At 42.4% G+C, this 16,976-nt stretch overlaps 1 protein-coding gene across 16 annotated transcripts in view; it reads right to left on the bottom strand.

The window, feature by feature from the left end:
• PAK3 (p21 (RAC1) activated kinase 3) overlaps nucleotides 1-16,976 on the bottom strand; it is a 302,356-nt gene that overhangs the window by 28,784 nt on the left and 256,596 nt on the right. For all 16 annotated transcript variants that reach the window (XM_021080688.1, XM_021080682.1, XM_021080687.1 and 13 more), the window contains 4 exons: nucleotides 4,242-4,290; nucleotides 3,817-3,929; nucleotides 1,926-2,043; nucleotides 115-214 (listed from right to left, as the gene is read on the bottom strand). In XM_021080688.1, coding sequence (XP_020936347.1) covers nucleotides 115-214; nucleotides 1,926-2,043; nucleotides 3,817-3,929; nucleotides 4,242-4,290 — 380 coding nt within the window. The remainder of the gene's footprint in view (nucleotides 1-114; nucleotides 215-1,925; nucleotides 2,044-3,816; nucleotides 3,930-4,241; nucleotides 4,291-16,976) is intronic.

Below are 16,976 nucleotides of genomic sequence, written 5' to 3'. Positions count from 1 at the left end.
CTAAAAGCCGTCAAACCAATCACTTTTCAAGAGCCATTTTCTTCTCAACATAGAGAGAAAAAAGTAGGAATCCCATGACACTCGCTCAAATGCCATCTGCACCGTTATACCTACTCAATTTAACAGAGCCATCCATCCCAAGGAGAATATTGTCACTCTTTATGTCTCTGTGGATCACTTGGTTTGAGTGCAAGAAATCCAAAGCTTGGAGGCACTATTGAATCAGGGGGAAAAAGAAGGTTTCATTATATCACAATAATTTTCCAAAAATATATTTCATTTCTAGAGACATCTGGGGCAGGGATATAATTTTATGTTGTTGGGTGAAATAAATGACTAAATATTTCAATGCTATTTTGAAGTCACATTACCATCTACATCAGTGATACAACTTGGCGTTCTGCTTATGAAAGCTCCCGAATCAGACCTGGACATGAAGAGTGATGCTGTCTTGAGAAGCACTAAATTGTTAAGACAGCCAAATTAACCAATGAATATAATCCTGCTTGGACCTACTTATCTGGAGGATAGCGATTCCACTTGGTCTTATACACATAAGTAAGCATCTGCAACTGTGGCATAATTTGATTCGGCAGGTCTGCAGAGGGACCCAGGAATCTGCATTTAAAACAAGCGCCACAAGCTATTTCTCGATGGACAGAAATCCAGGTTTGGGAACCACTTCTAGGCTATGCAGTCACTAAAAGTACTTGTTTGGAAATGGCTTTGCATTGTAATACTCAAAGATGAAAACCACAGGCTAAGGGTTGAATAGGCCCCTGCATATTTTAATTTACTGCATGCAGAAAATATGTGTTTGGTTAACATGTGTGCATGTTTGGCAAGGAGGAAATGGGAATGAGAGGAGAGCAAGGAAGGAGGAAATTTAAGTGAACAATTTAAAATAAAAAACAAGGAAAGACTAGAAAAGACTATTTGAATTTATGTGTCCTCTCTTTCTTTCTTTTTTTCTTTTTTGCTTTTTAGGGCCATACCTGCAGCATACAGATGTTCCCAGGCTAGGGGTTGAAGTGGACCTACAGCTGCCGGGCTACACCACAGCCACAGCAACTCAGGATCCGAGCTGTGTCTGCGACCTACACCACAGCTCACGGCAACACTGGATGCGTAACCCACTGAGCAAGGCCAGGGATTGAACCCGCGTCCTCATGGTTACTAGTTGGATTCGTTAACCACTGAGACACAAAGGGAACTCCTGAAATTATGTGGTTTTGTTTTACTTTCATTGGGTTTCAAGTTTCAGTGGGTCAGAGTTCCTCTCTGTGTCTATAGAAAACCTCAGTGAGTGGGGTACAGCTGACAAAATGACACTCCAAAGAGGAATGTGTTTTTTTAATATTGAAAAAATTAATAAAGTAAATATCCTTAGTTTATTTGAAACGAGATATGCACTGTTATTGGAAAAGAGGCAGACACTCAGACGCACGGGTCTCTAGAATGTACTGTGAAAGCAACTTCTTTCTGGATTGAGGAAGGACCTTGCTTAAACTGCCTTCTAGAAAATGATGGGATTATAATGTGGTCTGTATTGTACATGGCTTCCACGGCACATGCAAGGCAAAATAACCATCATGTAAAAACTCCCCCCAGTCGGAAAGAAGTTCTATTGCCAACAGCATTGAATTGTTTTTCATATTCACCGACACTCTGGCATGCAGGCTTAGATACGGTACCTCGCGAATGGCATACAGAGAACTGAAATAGATCCATAGCAAAGCAACTAAAACAAACAAGGGACTGGAGAGGGAGAGTTAGGATTTAAATTGAGGTTAGGCTCGTCAGTCGCTCTTTAGGACAAAAGATGTGCTATTGCTACTTTGATGGTACCAACCTTCTCAATAATCAAAGAGAAGGAACTGCCAATTTTGGTGTTCTCATCAGCCAGAAATGCTCTATTTTCTTACCTCTCTGCAGACAGCTGCTATCTGTCCTTCATCCATACAGGTCTCCGTGACCACATCAGTCAAAGAGCCACCGGCCAAGTATTCCATGACTACCCATAGTTCATCACCCACTAAGTAGCTAAAACAAGAGGAAGAAAGAGATGATGATTCAGGCCAAAGGAAGTGGAGACTCTTCTATATTCCCATTAAGAAGGCAATGTGCAGTGAGTCTCTGCCTTTGGCCATCTTATCTAACAGGAGGAAAATGTCAATTATGCTAATGAGATATTTCCTTAGCATTAGAAGAGAATATGCATGAAAATCAAAGGATCATCAGATAAGTTGCATCATGGAGGAAGGAAAAAGCAAGGAGGCCTCTGGTGACTGACGACTGTCAGTCATTCCACTGTAAAAAGCTGGTTTCAATGAAAAGGATCTGTGAACAGCCCTTTTGGACAAGTCAGGTCATAGTGTTGACTTCTTGGAATGAACCCACGGCACAGAGATTTATAGGATTATTTATTCAGCTCTCAGCATTACGTTTGATTCTACTGAATCAATCACTGAACTCTTTTCAGGTAGTCGCTGAATCAAAGAGAACCAAAGAGACTCAGGTTGGCAATGATTTACTGTGCTGAGGTCTCAGTTCTGGTAGGAGTCGGTTGCGACACACCCATTATCTTTAAGGAGCCATTGAGGGACACACCCCAAATGGCCAGATATGGGGAGGCAGGTCGCCAGAGCCCCACAATTTTGGCAAATTCAAAAGACCTGCGACCAGCTGAAGGCACTTCAGCAGTATGATCAGGTCTCTCTTTTCGCCTGCTCAGCAAGAGGGAGGAATTACAGTGAAAGGGAAGGACCCCAACAATTCTACCCTGTCCTAAGCTTGACATCGGTGTGAAGCAAGACTTTCTATCCAGTGGTGCTCAAACTGCAGTGCCCGTGCGATTCACCAGGGAAGCTTGTTCAAGATGAAAATTTTCATTAAAATGCTTATTTCATCAGAACCAAATGCCTCATGAGTTATGGAGAGTAGCCTAGGAATCTGCATTTTTATAACTGCAATTTTTACGAGGTTACAAAAGCAGAGTGACGTCACTCTGCTGCAGAGGGTCCTGGAAGGATATTTTAGGAAGCTCCAATTTTGCCTGTAAAATCTGACCCTTCTTTTTGGGGGCTCCCTTTCATCTTCTTCGGCCTGCTGGTCTACCTGGGGCAAGACACAGGCAGCCAGATCTTAAGAGCACTGGGGTTGTAGACCCGGTCTTATTTCCTTTGAATCCCCCCAGAGTATACAGCACAGTGGTGCTAAACAAACACTTACCGAAACTGAATGAGACAGATGTAAACCACAAGTGAAGAGTTAGTGCTGTCTTTAAATGCCCTATTAATAACCCACCGCTAATACCACTGATGAAAGAGACATTAATTACCTGGTCTCGGAAAAAGGTTTGAGATTAAAGTCTCAATTCCCTAGACCTCGCTGCCAGTTAATCACAAAGCGCCCATTAAAGCAGGGCCAATGGAGCCGGCCTTCTTCACTTAGAGAGTCAGAGACTGCGGTGGCTCCAAACACACACTTGAAGAAATGTTTAAAACAGCACAGCTCTCTCTCCAGTAAGCAACAGTCCATTTCCTGGCAACACGGAGTCCTGATCCTCAGAAGGAAATTACACAAACTGCTCGGGTTTAGAAGCAAGACCGTGACATGCATGTTCAAATGGTTAAGGGGTGGACAAAGATAAATGGGTATAAGTTTAGCAACAGACCCGATGCTCTTACTGTTTTGCAGCATTTGCGAAATATGTGTAGAATGGATACTAAACGCATAGATCCTAAATAAAAATAATTGGCCAGGAAAATGATATCCCATAAAGAAAACAAGCACACGATGAGAGAAAACACTTACCTATCTAAATAATTAACAATATTTGGGTTCTTATTTTCCCTCATGACCAGAATTTCATTAATAATTAATTCCTTTTTGGGCTGCTGTTGAAGGTTCATCTGCTTTATGGCCACCTGAATCATGATTAAAATGCAGGAATGAATTACAATCATTAGACTAAACACAGACATCCATCTTTTTTGGCATACAGAGTCAGGCATACAAACTCTTTATCTTACTAGGCTCCTTCTCGATGCCACCACCCCCCGCTCCTTTCCTGTGGTCAAGCATGAACAAACCATTCACTTCAGATATTTTGGACACCAACAATGTAAACATGTCAACCCCGTGGTCCCCATCCTTTCAGGCATAGATGCCATCGAAGGGGAATTCTGATCGAAATAAACAAAGAAAAGCAAGACTCAGAATTGAAGGTTAACAGTTACCTCTTGTCCCGTGGCAATGTCCAGCGCTGTGTAAACAGTACCCGATGCCCTGTGAAGGTGCAGATTATCAAATGAATAAGCAAAGCGTAACCAATGTATTTTCTTGGGCATTGCGGGTAGTTATTTTCAGGAGAAGGAACTCAGCGAACTCAAGCTTCAAGGATGAAGTGCAAAAGGAACAACCATTTTGTATAATAATTGCTCCCCAAACTATCACATCTTTTTGGTGGGCTGGAAACCTGGTCACATTTTAGGTGTGCCATGGAACTAGGCAGTAATGAATTGAGCAAAATGGCTTTGCTCTTTTTAGGAAACTCTTGGAATTTTTTTTTTTTTTTTTTTTTTTGGTCTTTTGAGGGCCGCACCTGTGACATATGGAGGTTCCCAGGCTAGGGGTCCAGTCAGAGCTGTAGCTGCCAGCCTACACCACAGCCACAGCAACGCCAGATCCAAGCCACATGTGTGACCTACACCACAGCTCACAGCAACCCCAGATCCTTAACCCACTGAGCAAGGCCAGGGATCGAACCCCCGGCCTCATGGTTCCTAGTCAGATTTGTTTCTGCTGCACCAGGATGGGAACTCCCTCCTGGAATATTTTGAAGATTCCTTGGATGGGGCACAACCAACACTACAGTCCTTGATTAAACACTTTAGGGAAGATTTCGTCATATTTTGCTTAGGCAACTGTAAATTAATCTTTACTTCTTGCAAATGTATAGAGTAGGCTTTTTTCATATAGTTCTAATTTTGTTTCTTTTTTTTTTTTTATGGCCGCATCTGCAACATATGGAAGTTCTGGAAGTTTGCAGGCTAGGTAGGGGTCAAATCAGAGCTGTGGCTGAGGCCTACGCCACAGCCACAGCGACACCAGATCGGAGCCACTCTGCCACCTATGCCTCAGCTTCTGGCCACCCCAGATCCTTAACCCACTAAGCAAGGCCAGGGATCAAACCCGTGCCTCCAGAGATATTACGTCAGGTCCTTAACCCTCTGAGCCACATTGGGAACTCCTCTAATTCTTCAGCATATCTTCATCCAACAAATAAATCACTCCCAGTGCTGTAGCTATACTTGTACTGTAGCTCTACAAAGCAATAACAATGTGACTTTACTCTTGAGCCATTATTTTTTCTTTCTGTTAAATTTCTCAACAGCTTCTACTCTTAGGTTTCACTACAGTCCACTATTGTTTTTTGTTGTTGTTGTTGTTTGTTTGTTTTTGTCTTTGTCCTTTTTAGGGCCAGACCTGCGGCATATGGAGGTTCCCAGGCTAGGGGTCTCATGGGAGCTGTCGCCACTGGCCTATGCCAGAGCCACAGCAACGCCAGATCGAGCCGCGTCTGCGACTTACACCACAGCTCATGGCAGCGCTGGATCCTCAACCCACTGAGCGAGGCCAGGGATCGAACCCGCAACCTCATGGTTCCTAGTTGGATTTGTTTTTGCTGTACCCCGATGGAAACTCCCCACTATCGTTTTAAAGTCTATCATTCCTTAAGTCTTGGAGGTACTCACGCTTCTCTTCTAACTTCCTTTACAGGGTTTCCCTGCTTTGAAAACAGAAAGGGGCTAGTAAAGTTGAATTCACAGCTGCGAACCCCACATGCTTTCTGAACCAACTCCCCACTGCCATCCCCAAGAAAAAGGAAAAGGCCAGTCAATGTCCTTGAACCTTTGTGGTGAAGAAAGGCATTGGGATGGAGATCAGTTAGTTCTCTGCTCTCCCAGGCCTTTAATGCTCTTCTCTAAACTTCCAGATCATTGCTGTTTCTCTTTGGTTTTCTGTTTATTCTCCCTTGCTGTTATGTTTTCTGAGTCCAGAAAGCCTTTCCTGATGCCAGTCACTTTCCTTGTTATTCTTCTCCTGTCTTCTCCCTGGATCAGCCAAACAATTTCCCGCAGGCCTAGGAAGTTTCTGTTACCTGTTCTGAGGGAATAAAGTGGCTGGTGTAGCATAAGGAATTTTGACCGCTGACAGAGATCGGAGTTGTCATATTTGCTTTAACATCCACAAGCTCTGTGATCTTGAGCTAGTCACTTCCTCTTCCTGGATTTCAGTCCTCTCGCTCAAAAACAGTGATCACAGTGATAGCACATGTCTAGGGAGCACGTTGAGCATGTCAGATACCACACTAAGCGCTTGATATAATTATCTTCGGCAATCCTGAGCATGTTTCTCTAAGACAAGTCCTTTTACCCCCAGGTTACAGATGAGAAACCTGAGGCTCAGAGAGGTTAAGTTTCCTGCCCAAGGTTATACACTTTACAGCCCAAGTCCTTCTGACTCTGACCTATAACATACAGGAAGGGGGCTGAGGTTCTTTTATTCCACTATCTTGAATCAACAAACTCTACTGCCCTCCTCCCTGGATGTGGCTCTTTAAAAATTGGTTGGAACTGGATTGAAAAAAATCACACTATCAACAGGTGCTCCCTAAGATTGGTAGTTGCATAAATTCCTAAGGTTTGAGGCTTGTAATTAAACAAATCGGGCGCTCAATTTTACGTTTGAGATTCTGGGTTCAGAGCACATAGCTGATTCTCAAGAAGTCTCTGTGGAATGGACAAATTAATAAAAGTCTTTTCAAGCCAGCATGCAATGCTCTCCTTTCTGTGAAGGAAACATTTCTTCTATTTAAATCTACAGAAAATAGTTCCTTGTGGAAGAAGCGATCAGACATTCCTGGTTTCAGGGGCCAGTTTGTGGTGTGTCTTTCTGAGCTCAGAACTGCCTGGGTTCAAAGGAACGGATCACTTCAACCTGGTGTGTATTTCTGCTGCAAAAGCCCTGAGCACCTACTTAAATCTTAAATTTAAACAAAGCCTTAGGCAGGAACCCTCAATATAAAGCAGTTAAAGCTGGGGTGGGGGCCCAAATTTCTATCCAAGTGGCCTTCTCTATATTCACCACCTCTGCCCCCCACCCCGCTAGTCCATTTCCACTGTCCTCGAAGCTCAAATTGCGATGGGCTCAAAATGTGAGGGTGATTACTCTTTAACATCTCAAGAGTTTTACTTTTCAAATCCTTGGGTTTTTTTTTTTTGTTTTTTTTTTTTTACTCCCCACCTCCCTCAGCATTTCATTGTCTAAAAATTGTTAGAGTACTAACCCTGGAATCCCAATAGCCTAGGTTTTATGGCATTCTGTGGTCACAAATCCCTACTCCACAGAAGTGTCAAGACCCTGAAACTCTAGAGCACAGGTTATTAATGCAAAAATGAGCTCTTCGCCTCACTTCCCCACCTTATGGCATATATGCCCCTTATTCTGGTGAGAGCCAGTTTCCCCTTTCCCTCAACTTTTTTTTTTTTTGTCTTTTTAGGGCCACACCCAAGGCATATGGAGATTCCCAGGCTAAGGGCTGAATCAGAGCTACAGCTGCCGGCCCATGCCACAGCCACAGCAACGCCAGATCCGAGCCGCACCTGTGACCTACACCACAGCTCACGGCAATGCCGGATCCTTAACCCACTGAGAAAAGCCAGGCATCAAACCCGCATCCTGGTGGATGCTAGTCAGGTTCATTAACCGCTGAGCCACGATGGGAACTCCCCTTTCCCTCAACTCTTGTTCCCAGTCTTAAAATAGTGATATCCTCCTGTACCCCCCCCACCAAACATGTTGTTAGGCATTTGGAATTCACTGCTCTGACCAATAAGTCATTGACTGGCCCAACTTCCAGCCTGTGTAGAATCCTCAGCACAAATGCACAAATTCAGGTATGGATCTGCAGAATAAAGTTTAGTGCCCTGTTGCCAGCTCCGTTTCAGCACTGCTAGCACTTCTCTGCATCCCAGCTCTGATACCTTTCCATATTTCAGCAATGTAAGATTCAACTGCTATAAATGTGAATCTCTCTCACTCTCTGGTTCATTGATGAAAGCATGATCTCTGTCCACTAATGAGTTAAGGACAGTAGCCTTCATTCCCATTGACTCAAACCTTCCCAGGTTCAAATCCCACCAGTTCTTAGTTGTGTGACCCTGGATAAATAATTTAACTTCTTTGTGGCTCAGGATTAAAAGAAGATTAAATATATACAGTAAAACCCATTCTGGCATACAGCAATTGCCCAATAGATAATACAATAATAATAGTTGTTATTATTATGAATAGGTCGATTGCTACCTAATATATTCATGAAGTTTCCAAAGTGAATCTGTGAATCCCTAGAAATCTTTTTAAGTATTTGGCAGTTTCTAAGATAGCTTGATGTTACAAATCCATGAGAGAAATTTCACACTTACCTAAGTGAAGATAATTCAAATATTACCTATATTTCCTTTTAGCTAGAATTATATCAACTTCTGACTACATGACATATCTCATGCTGACCCAAAGCTCTAAAGATCAGTTAAATGTATTTTTTGCTTAATGAAGTATGAGAAACGATAATAAATACGGTGTAATGGTTATTATTATTCATCACCTGAGTTCACAGAGAAAAATAATTGAAGGAATCACTGGTGGTGAAGTTGGGAAGCTCTCTCCTTATAATAGGTAATGCGCCGTGATATGTACTCCCAAACAAACATCCTTTGAGCCAACAAGATGCTACAGTAATTCCCAAAAGACAAGCTTTGCAACAACTGAGGTATGTTAACATATCTCAATGGGTATCTATAAAATGTCAGTCTTTTTTTTTTTTTTTCTGCTTTTTTAGGGCCATACCTGCGGCATATGGAAGTTCCAAGGCTAGGGGTCGAATAGGAGCTGCAGCTGCTGGCCTACACCACAACCACAGCAAAGCAGGATGCGAGCCATGTCTGCGACCTACACCACAGCTCACGACAACAGGGAATCCTTAACCTACTGAGCAAAGCCGGAGATGAACTCACATCCTCATGGATACTGGTCAGGTTTGTAACCCACCAAGCCACAATGGGAGCTCTCTAGTCATTTGATTAGAAAGGTCAGTATCATGCAGCACTTTAGGACGTAAGGATGGCAGAAATCAAACTGAGAAAGATGGAAGTTAAAACTGAATCCTCTGGTATGTTGGGGCTGGTGTGCTCAAAAGCTCAACATTGTCCTTTTCATTTTTATGCCATTTAATTATATTGCTTCCTTTTATCTTTCCATTCCAGTGTCACTGAAGCCGGACTGCTGTAGGGAGAACATTTGTTTAGGACGGGATTTTATTTATTCCGAAACTGAGTCCTTCAGACGGTATAAAGAAACTGTGCCTTGTCAGGATGCAAGGGAAGATAGACATGGTCCAGTTTATCCCCCTTACTACAGATGAGAAATCTGAAGCACGGAGAGTAAAAGGGATATGCCCAACTGACACAGCCAAGAAGTCACAAACGTCTCCTAACCTTGAGCAAGAGACCTTTTGGTGACCCTACACTATGGTTCAAGCATATTAAACGAACAGATTGCTGCACCGTTGGGCCTGGTCAGCAAGTACAGTGTGGCGTGTACTGCTGGGTTCTTGGCATCACATTAGATGCTTTATCAACAGTTTCTCCCTGACCAAACACTTAATACTGAAATGGAAACTTTGGCATCTAGCCTAAAGGATCTAGAAAGAAACAAAAAATTTGCTATTTCTCCCTTTTCTTCCCAAGGCGAGTTTAATTATCAGCAATCTTCATCAGCCTTTGATGTTTCCTGCTCCGAGCCAATGTCAAGCCATGATTGGGAGTGGCTGCCAGAGCAGCAACATGGTAGGACTTCCAGTTTGGATAAATCACTCTGACTTTAGCATAGAAATAGATTAGAGGAGAGGAAGAAGGGCAGGCCGGTGAGGCTAGGAGGACACCATGCACTTGAGAAAAAGAAATGGACAAGAGGTTTGGAGTGTTCAACAGGGTCCAAGGACAGCCTGGTGGGAGTAAGAGTGAGAGAGCCAGAAGGATAGGGCATTTTACACATGTAAGGTTTTCTAAGTCTAAATCTGGTGCTAATGAGATCACAGTCAGGGGTTTAATCCACATTTAGGATTTTGTTTTTATATATCTACTTCTACGGCCACTGCTGCTAGAAAAGACTGTATCATTTATTGAGCCTTACTGTCTGTCTGCTCTCACTAAATGGATGAGCTCACTTAATGCTCATCTTATACAATCCTATAAGTTCTATTATCTTTCTTTCACAAATGAGGAGATTGTTAGTGGGAAATGGTAAGTAGCTTGTCCAAGGTTATATAGTTAGTTAGCAGTTAAACTCAGAAACGCACTGTTTGACTCCACAGCCCTGTGCTCTCAACCACCACTTTTTTTTTTTTCGGTCTTTTTTTTTTTTTTTTTTTTTTGTCTTTTTAGGGCCGAACCGGCGGTATATGGAGGTTCCCAGGATAGAGATCCAATCAAAGCTGTAACCGCAGGCCTACACCACAGCCACAGCAATGCGGGATCCCAGCTGCGTCTGCAACCTACACCACAGCTCATGGCAACGCCCAATCCTTAACCCACTGAGGGAGGCCAGGGATCGAACCCGCATCCTCATGGATGCTAGATGGGTTTGTTAACCACTGCGCCACGACGGGAACTCCGCAACCACCACTTTATGTTCTGTCATAGACCTTTAGATCAATGCTAAGTGCAGCTGTGGTACGTCCCAAAGCCCACTTTCATACCTGCTATGCTAAGCTGTCTCCCTAAAATATTTCTCTTGTCCCTCCTTCTCTACTCACTTAGTCCGTGTGCCCTCTTATGAACCATTTCGTTTGGCTCTGGACATGGCATGTTTGGTGCCTTTGGCACAACCATACAAGATGGTTCTTTTGTTTCTGGAATCAGTTAAGATTGGTCACGTGGCCGGGAGTGCACGGGACCGCGAATTAGTTCTTAGGACCGGACTTTATCTTCTGCTGAGTATTTAAGATACAGTTACTACTTGCAGGCCCCTCCGTAGCCATCATCTGACTATATTAATGCACTTGACATAAAAGTTACAGAGATAACATACTTTTCAGTGCTATCATACATTTACTTGTTTTGCTGAGAGGGTGAACAACAGCATTACTATTTACTTGCAATAACTCTTCCAGAGAGGGAGAGACTCAGAGTGTTTTCTGTAACCTGCCACTCAAAAAGACATCACTACATTAAAAAATAAATAAATAAATAAGATGATGCAAAAATCCCATTGGCTCAGCAGTACCTTTGGAAATATACAGAATGTAGCCAGGGTCAGGTGGTAATAGTCTTTAAGTGCTAAGACGATAAAGAGGAACAGGGAATGTTTGGTTCTTTAGCTAGGACCTGACTTTGCCCAGAGTATTCATGGTCATCTAATTTTAAATAGAGCTGCCACACATGACGGGTGTGGAGCCAGGGAGCTCAGTGATAATGAGGCCACATTTACAGGGCTTCATCCCTGCAAAGGCCAGATAACTCTCAACTACTCACGCCAACACTAAGTCTAAGCAGCTGTTTCCCAGTGTGTGCCATTGGTTTCCTGACCGGCTAGAGAGAAAAGGGGGGCAGGCGGCTTAATACAAACTCATTACTCTGGCTGGCAAAAAAAAAATTAAAGTGCGAACTCTACTAACGGTGGTTGATTGAGTGGTACCATCTTTGTTTACAAGGGACAGCACACAACACAGTGCATTTAAGGGCATTAAGTGGAACAAAGAGCATCTTCCATTGCTCCGTAAACACTGTTCTTCACAAATGCTAATGTATTTCCAATCCCCTTCATCGCAAAGCCTATTTGAAGCTCAGACGACATCTATTTAGTGCCTCAGAGCAGTGTTCTACCTCATACAGCCCAAAATAGATATGATGAGGAAGCAAATGCTTTGGGGCTGGATGGTCTTATCCGAAGAATCACTTCTGTAAGCACTGTAGACACGGACTTCTGCTCTTGGCCATAATAGCTTCTTGAACAAAGCAAAACAAACCAGAAGTTTTATCCTCAGCACTTATCCCTGAATTCTATGCTATACACTGCTTTGTCAGGTTTGCAAAACAAGCTGTAGGTCATCAAGTCCTTTAAGAAACAAGTTTCGGGAGTTCCCGTCGTGGCGCAGTGGTTAACGAATCCAACTAGCAACCATGAGGTTGCGGGTTCGATCCCTGGCCTTGCTCAGTGGGTTAGGGATCCGGCGTTGCAGTGTGCTGGGGTGGGGTGTAGGTTGCAGAGGTGGCTTGGATCCCCTGTTGCTGTGGCTTTGGCGTAGGCCAGTGGCTACAGCTCCAATTAGACCCCTAGCCTGGGAAACTCCATATGCCACGGGAACAGCTCAAGACAAGGCAGAAAAAGACAAAAAAAAAAAAAAAAAAAGAAAGAAAGAAAAAAAGAAACAAGTTTCAAAAATATTCACTTTCCATATGGGAACTTCATGGTAGAAGAAGAGGGCACCTCATCAAATAGCAGAGATAAGTTGGAAAAATACCTAACATCATGTATTTACTTTCTCAAGCATTAACATGAAAACTAGGAGTTCCCTGGCAGCCTAGCACTTAAGGACTTGGCATTGTCACTGCTGTAGCTCAGGTCACTGTTGCGGCAAGGGTTGGATCCCTGGCCCAGGAACTTCTGCATGCTGTGGGTGCAGCTAAAAATAAATGGAAGCCTAATTAAACAAATTATGGTACATTTGAACTGTTGTTGTTCAAATGTTGTTCAAATGAAACTGTGCACTTGTTAAAAGGAATGAGGTGCCAACATGGAACCATCCCTAAGACATAGACACATAGTAGAAAAGGAGATACATTGTGTGTTATCATTTGCGTTAAAAATACAGCATGCATGCACACACACATACACAGAAATGTATCATATAAATCCAAATACAAGGTAAGGGGTTCTCCCTGCCAATTTTTTCCTCAGAAAAAAAGGGAATTGCTTTATATTCAAATCCTTATAAAATCTCTCATGTAGGAGTTCCCGTCGTGGCACAGTGGTTAACGAATCCGACTAGGAACCATGAGGTTGCGGGTTCGGTCCCTGCCCTTGCTCAGTGGGTTAACGATCCGGCGTTGCCGTGAGCTGTGGTGTAGGTTGCAGACGCGGCTCGGATCCTGAGTTGCTGTGGCTCTGGCATAGGCCGGAGTCTACAGCTCCGATTCGACCCCTAGCCTGGGAACCTCCATATGCCGCGGGAGCGGCCCAAGAAATAGCAACAACAACAACAACAACAAAAGACAAAAAGACAAAAGACAAAAAAAAAAAAAAAATCTCTCATGTAATGTGGTAACTCTTGATATTCTTTTATTTTTATCCATAAAGAACTATTTCAGAGAGATACATTAGGCTGAAATATTCTCAGTCAATGCTAGTTTCGGATGCTTATAAAGAATATCTGTCAGAATAGGAAAGAAGGGATGCAAATAAATTATTTCTAAAGGTATGACCTCATAACCGCAGGTATTAGATACCATAAACAAGCTTTTTAAAGGTCACTTTCAAAATAAATGCAGTGAAAAGGGCTCCAATAAGCCAAAGATGGGACAGTTTGACCATCAAAACCACTAATAAGTGAGATTAATAAAAACAAATTGAAAAATATAAAAAAACCCATGATTTTATAGAGATATTTTTTAAATATAAGAGAATTCCTCCTTCTTGCACTTAAACAAAATCAAAACACCTCCCACTGGACACTTTTGGAAGGAGCTTGGATATCAGCATCTTACACTGAAAACTGGCAATTTAAAAATTAAGCATTTATTTTGATTTCTATGTATGAACTATATTTCAGGGTAGCCAAAAACTCCTAGCTAAAGAGACAAACTCTTTTTTGACAAAAGTATTTTAACTGGTAAGTACAGAACGAATGACAGATTTAGAAAATCGCCGCTTTGTAATCCCTAATGAAATAATTGATTTGGGCAATAATCATCAATAGATGAAACGGTCAGAAGAAAGGCTGATGATAAACTTGGCACTGGAGGGGACAATCACCCATTGAATCTTCTGATCAATCTACTTATCCCTAAAATATGGGGTAATCAGACTTGTGCCTCCTGATATAATATGCAATACATAGCACCACCACCTATGAAGAAATTTTGCCAAAAAAGGAACTTGAACCTCATCAAGCTTCTAGATCTAACTTTCATTTATAGGAAATATGGGAACTATGGGAGCAAGGCAAATTGCATCAAAGGAAAATAAGAGACAAATCCACAAAGTATATATTCTACAAGACGCTGACTAGTTTCTTCAGTAAGTCAATGGCAGTGGTAAAAGAAGGGAGATGCTTTGGAGTAGAGAGACATAAGAGACACAAATGTGATATGTGAATCTTTTTTGGATGCTGATTTGAACAGATCAGCTATAGGGGGTTCTGGTCGTGGCGCAGTGGTTAACGAATCCGACTAGGAACCATGAGGTTGCGGGTTCCGTCCCTGCCCTTGCTCAGTGGGTTAAGGATCTGGCGTTGCCATGAGCTCTGGTGTAGGTTGCAGACGTGGCTCGGATCCCGCGTTGCTGTCGCTCTGGTGTAGGCTGGTGGCTACAGCTCCGATTAGACTCCTAGCCTGGGAACCTCCATATGCCGTGGGAGCGGCCCTAGAAAAGGCAAAAAGACAAAAAAAAAAAATCAACTATAAAAACTGCATTTCTGAAACAACTGGACAACTCTGATTATAGACTGGGGGCTAGATGTTAAATTTTTATAGGGTTATAGTGGCATTGTGATTATATTCAAAATATTGATAAACATTGAATTTGGAAGATAAAAATATGGGAGGTCCTGTACTATTCTCTTTACTCTTGCGTAGGGCTGAAAATTTGTATCAGAAACTTTAAAAAGTGGTAGAGTACAGAGTTATATTGTGAAGATCTAAATATACACCTACATGAAAGATTCCGAAACAACCATCTTCTTTTTTTTTCCTTTTTTGGGGGGCTGCATTCACGGCATATGGAAGTTCCCAGGATTGGAGCTCCAGCTGCCAGCCTACACCACAGCCACAGCAATGCTGGGTCCGAGCCGCACCTGTGATCCACACCACAGTTCACGGCAACACCAGATCCTTAACCCACTGAGTGAGGTCAGGGATCGAACCCGCAACCTCATGGTTCCTAGTCGGATTCATTAACCGCTAAGCCACAAAGAGAACTCCGAGAAAACAACCATCTTAATGTCGTACGAAAAGGTAAATTTAACTAGGAATAAAATACCCTGGGATAGAATCATATGTAGATTCAAAAATATTTTATCTCAAAGACCTTGGATAGAAGTCAGAAGATGTACTTGGGTAACTGCCGAGGGACTCAAAAAGGGGCTCTGGGGGTGCAAAAACAATGATGTTAAAGATGCATAGGAAGATTCTGAATTACACCGCTCACGAGATGTGAGAGCAGAAAAATCTCTCCTAATTTATACATGATTTATACAATGTGTGGTTTCAGATATGTAAATAAGAGTGCAAAATTAACAAGTTAAAATTCATAACTAGACATTCGTCATTTATTCATATATCTAACAGTTTGTGTATTTGGGTGAGTCAGAAAAACAGTGTATTACCTAATATTTGAGCATGGTGTATGTGAGTGAACATGTACGCGCGTGTGTGTGTGTGCACGTGCACATGTGCGTGCATGCAAAGAATCTCTGAAAATATTACATAAGAAACCAGAAACAACTTCTTCCTGGAATCTTCCTTTGTGCAGGGTAACCGGTAGGCTGAGGGACAAGGGTTGGAGGGGCACTTACTTTTCTCACTGTCTAGTCCTCTGTACCTTATACCATGTCTGAGTTGCATCTACTTAAAAGAATTAAACACAAACAAACAAACAAAATACAGCACTGCTTGGATCTCTTAATTTATTTCATCACACAACCCCAACTGATCTTTCTAGTATTATGTCCCATGAACTCCCCTGCCAAACCGGACCTCTGACTATCCACAGAACAGGAATTATTGATTTAATTCTTCTGGTCTTTCAGTATGCATTCAGCCAATACTTGCTGAGTATTTTACTCTATGCCAAACACTGCTACAGGCCTTAGAGATATCAAAATGACTGAATCCTACAGTCTGAAGTGACTGGTTTTATTTTATTTTTTTTCCGACTGAAATTTCCCATAATCCCCTCTTGCTAAATCCCCCATCTGCTCAAGTCACTTCTCAAACACACGCTTCTCTAAGAGTCTTTCATCAGACCACCTTCCTGGCTAGAAATGATTTGTCTTTACCCTCTGTCCCCACAGCTCTTTGTAATTACAATATAATACTTACTGTATTTGGCTCTATATAATAGTAACGGTGTGTGTGTCTTTTACCCTTAAAAATAAATAGCATTTCCCGTACTGTGCAATGCACCTTAACTTTCTCATTCATTTCTCACAATCTTAGGAGGCATGAGAATTCTGCTTACTTTGACTGAGAAAACTGCTGCTTAAAGAAACTAAATAACTTGCCCATAGCCTTCTAAAGAGTTCAGACTCTGCCTTCTTTATTTCTCTTCCAATTTTCCCAAAATTTTGCCTTTATTCCACCATGGTTTTCAAAGTCTCAAGCAATTTTACAGCTCTAGGCAAACTAAGATATGAGGGGTATAGACATGTCGGTGTGGATCTAAGCTGAAGGATTCAGAAGGATGTAGGAAAAAATGAGTTAGGGTTAGGGCAGCCAGGGAGGGATTTGTGGGGGAGAGGAGAGTGAAGAGTGTGTAGATGAAATATGGGGGGGGTACATTCATTTGGGAATGGAGAGTCCTGCTTCTTTCTTTCTTTTTTTTTTTTTTTTTGTCTTTTTGCTATTTCTTGGGCCGCCCCTGCGGCATATGGAGGTTCCCAGGCTAGGGGTTGAATCGGAGCTGTAGCCGCC

This window comes from Sus scrofa, chromosome X (genome assembly GCF_000003025.6).
Source record: "Sus scrofa isolate TJ Tabasco breed Duroc chromosome X, Sscrofa11.1, whole genome shotgun sequence".
Lineage (NCBI taxonomy): Eukaryota > Metazoa > Chordata > Mammalia > Artiodactyla > Suidae > Sus > Sus scrofa.
Note: the sequence above shows the minus strand (reverse complement) of the source record. Positions and strands in the feature narration are given on the sequence as shown.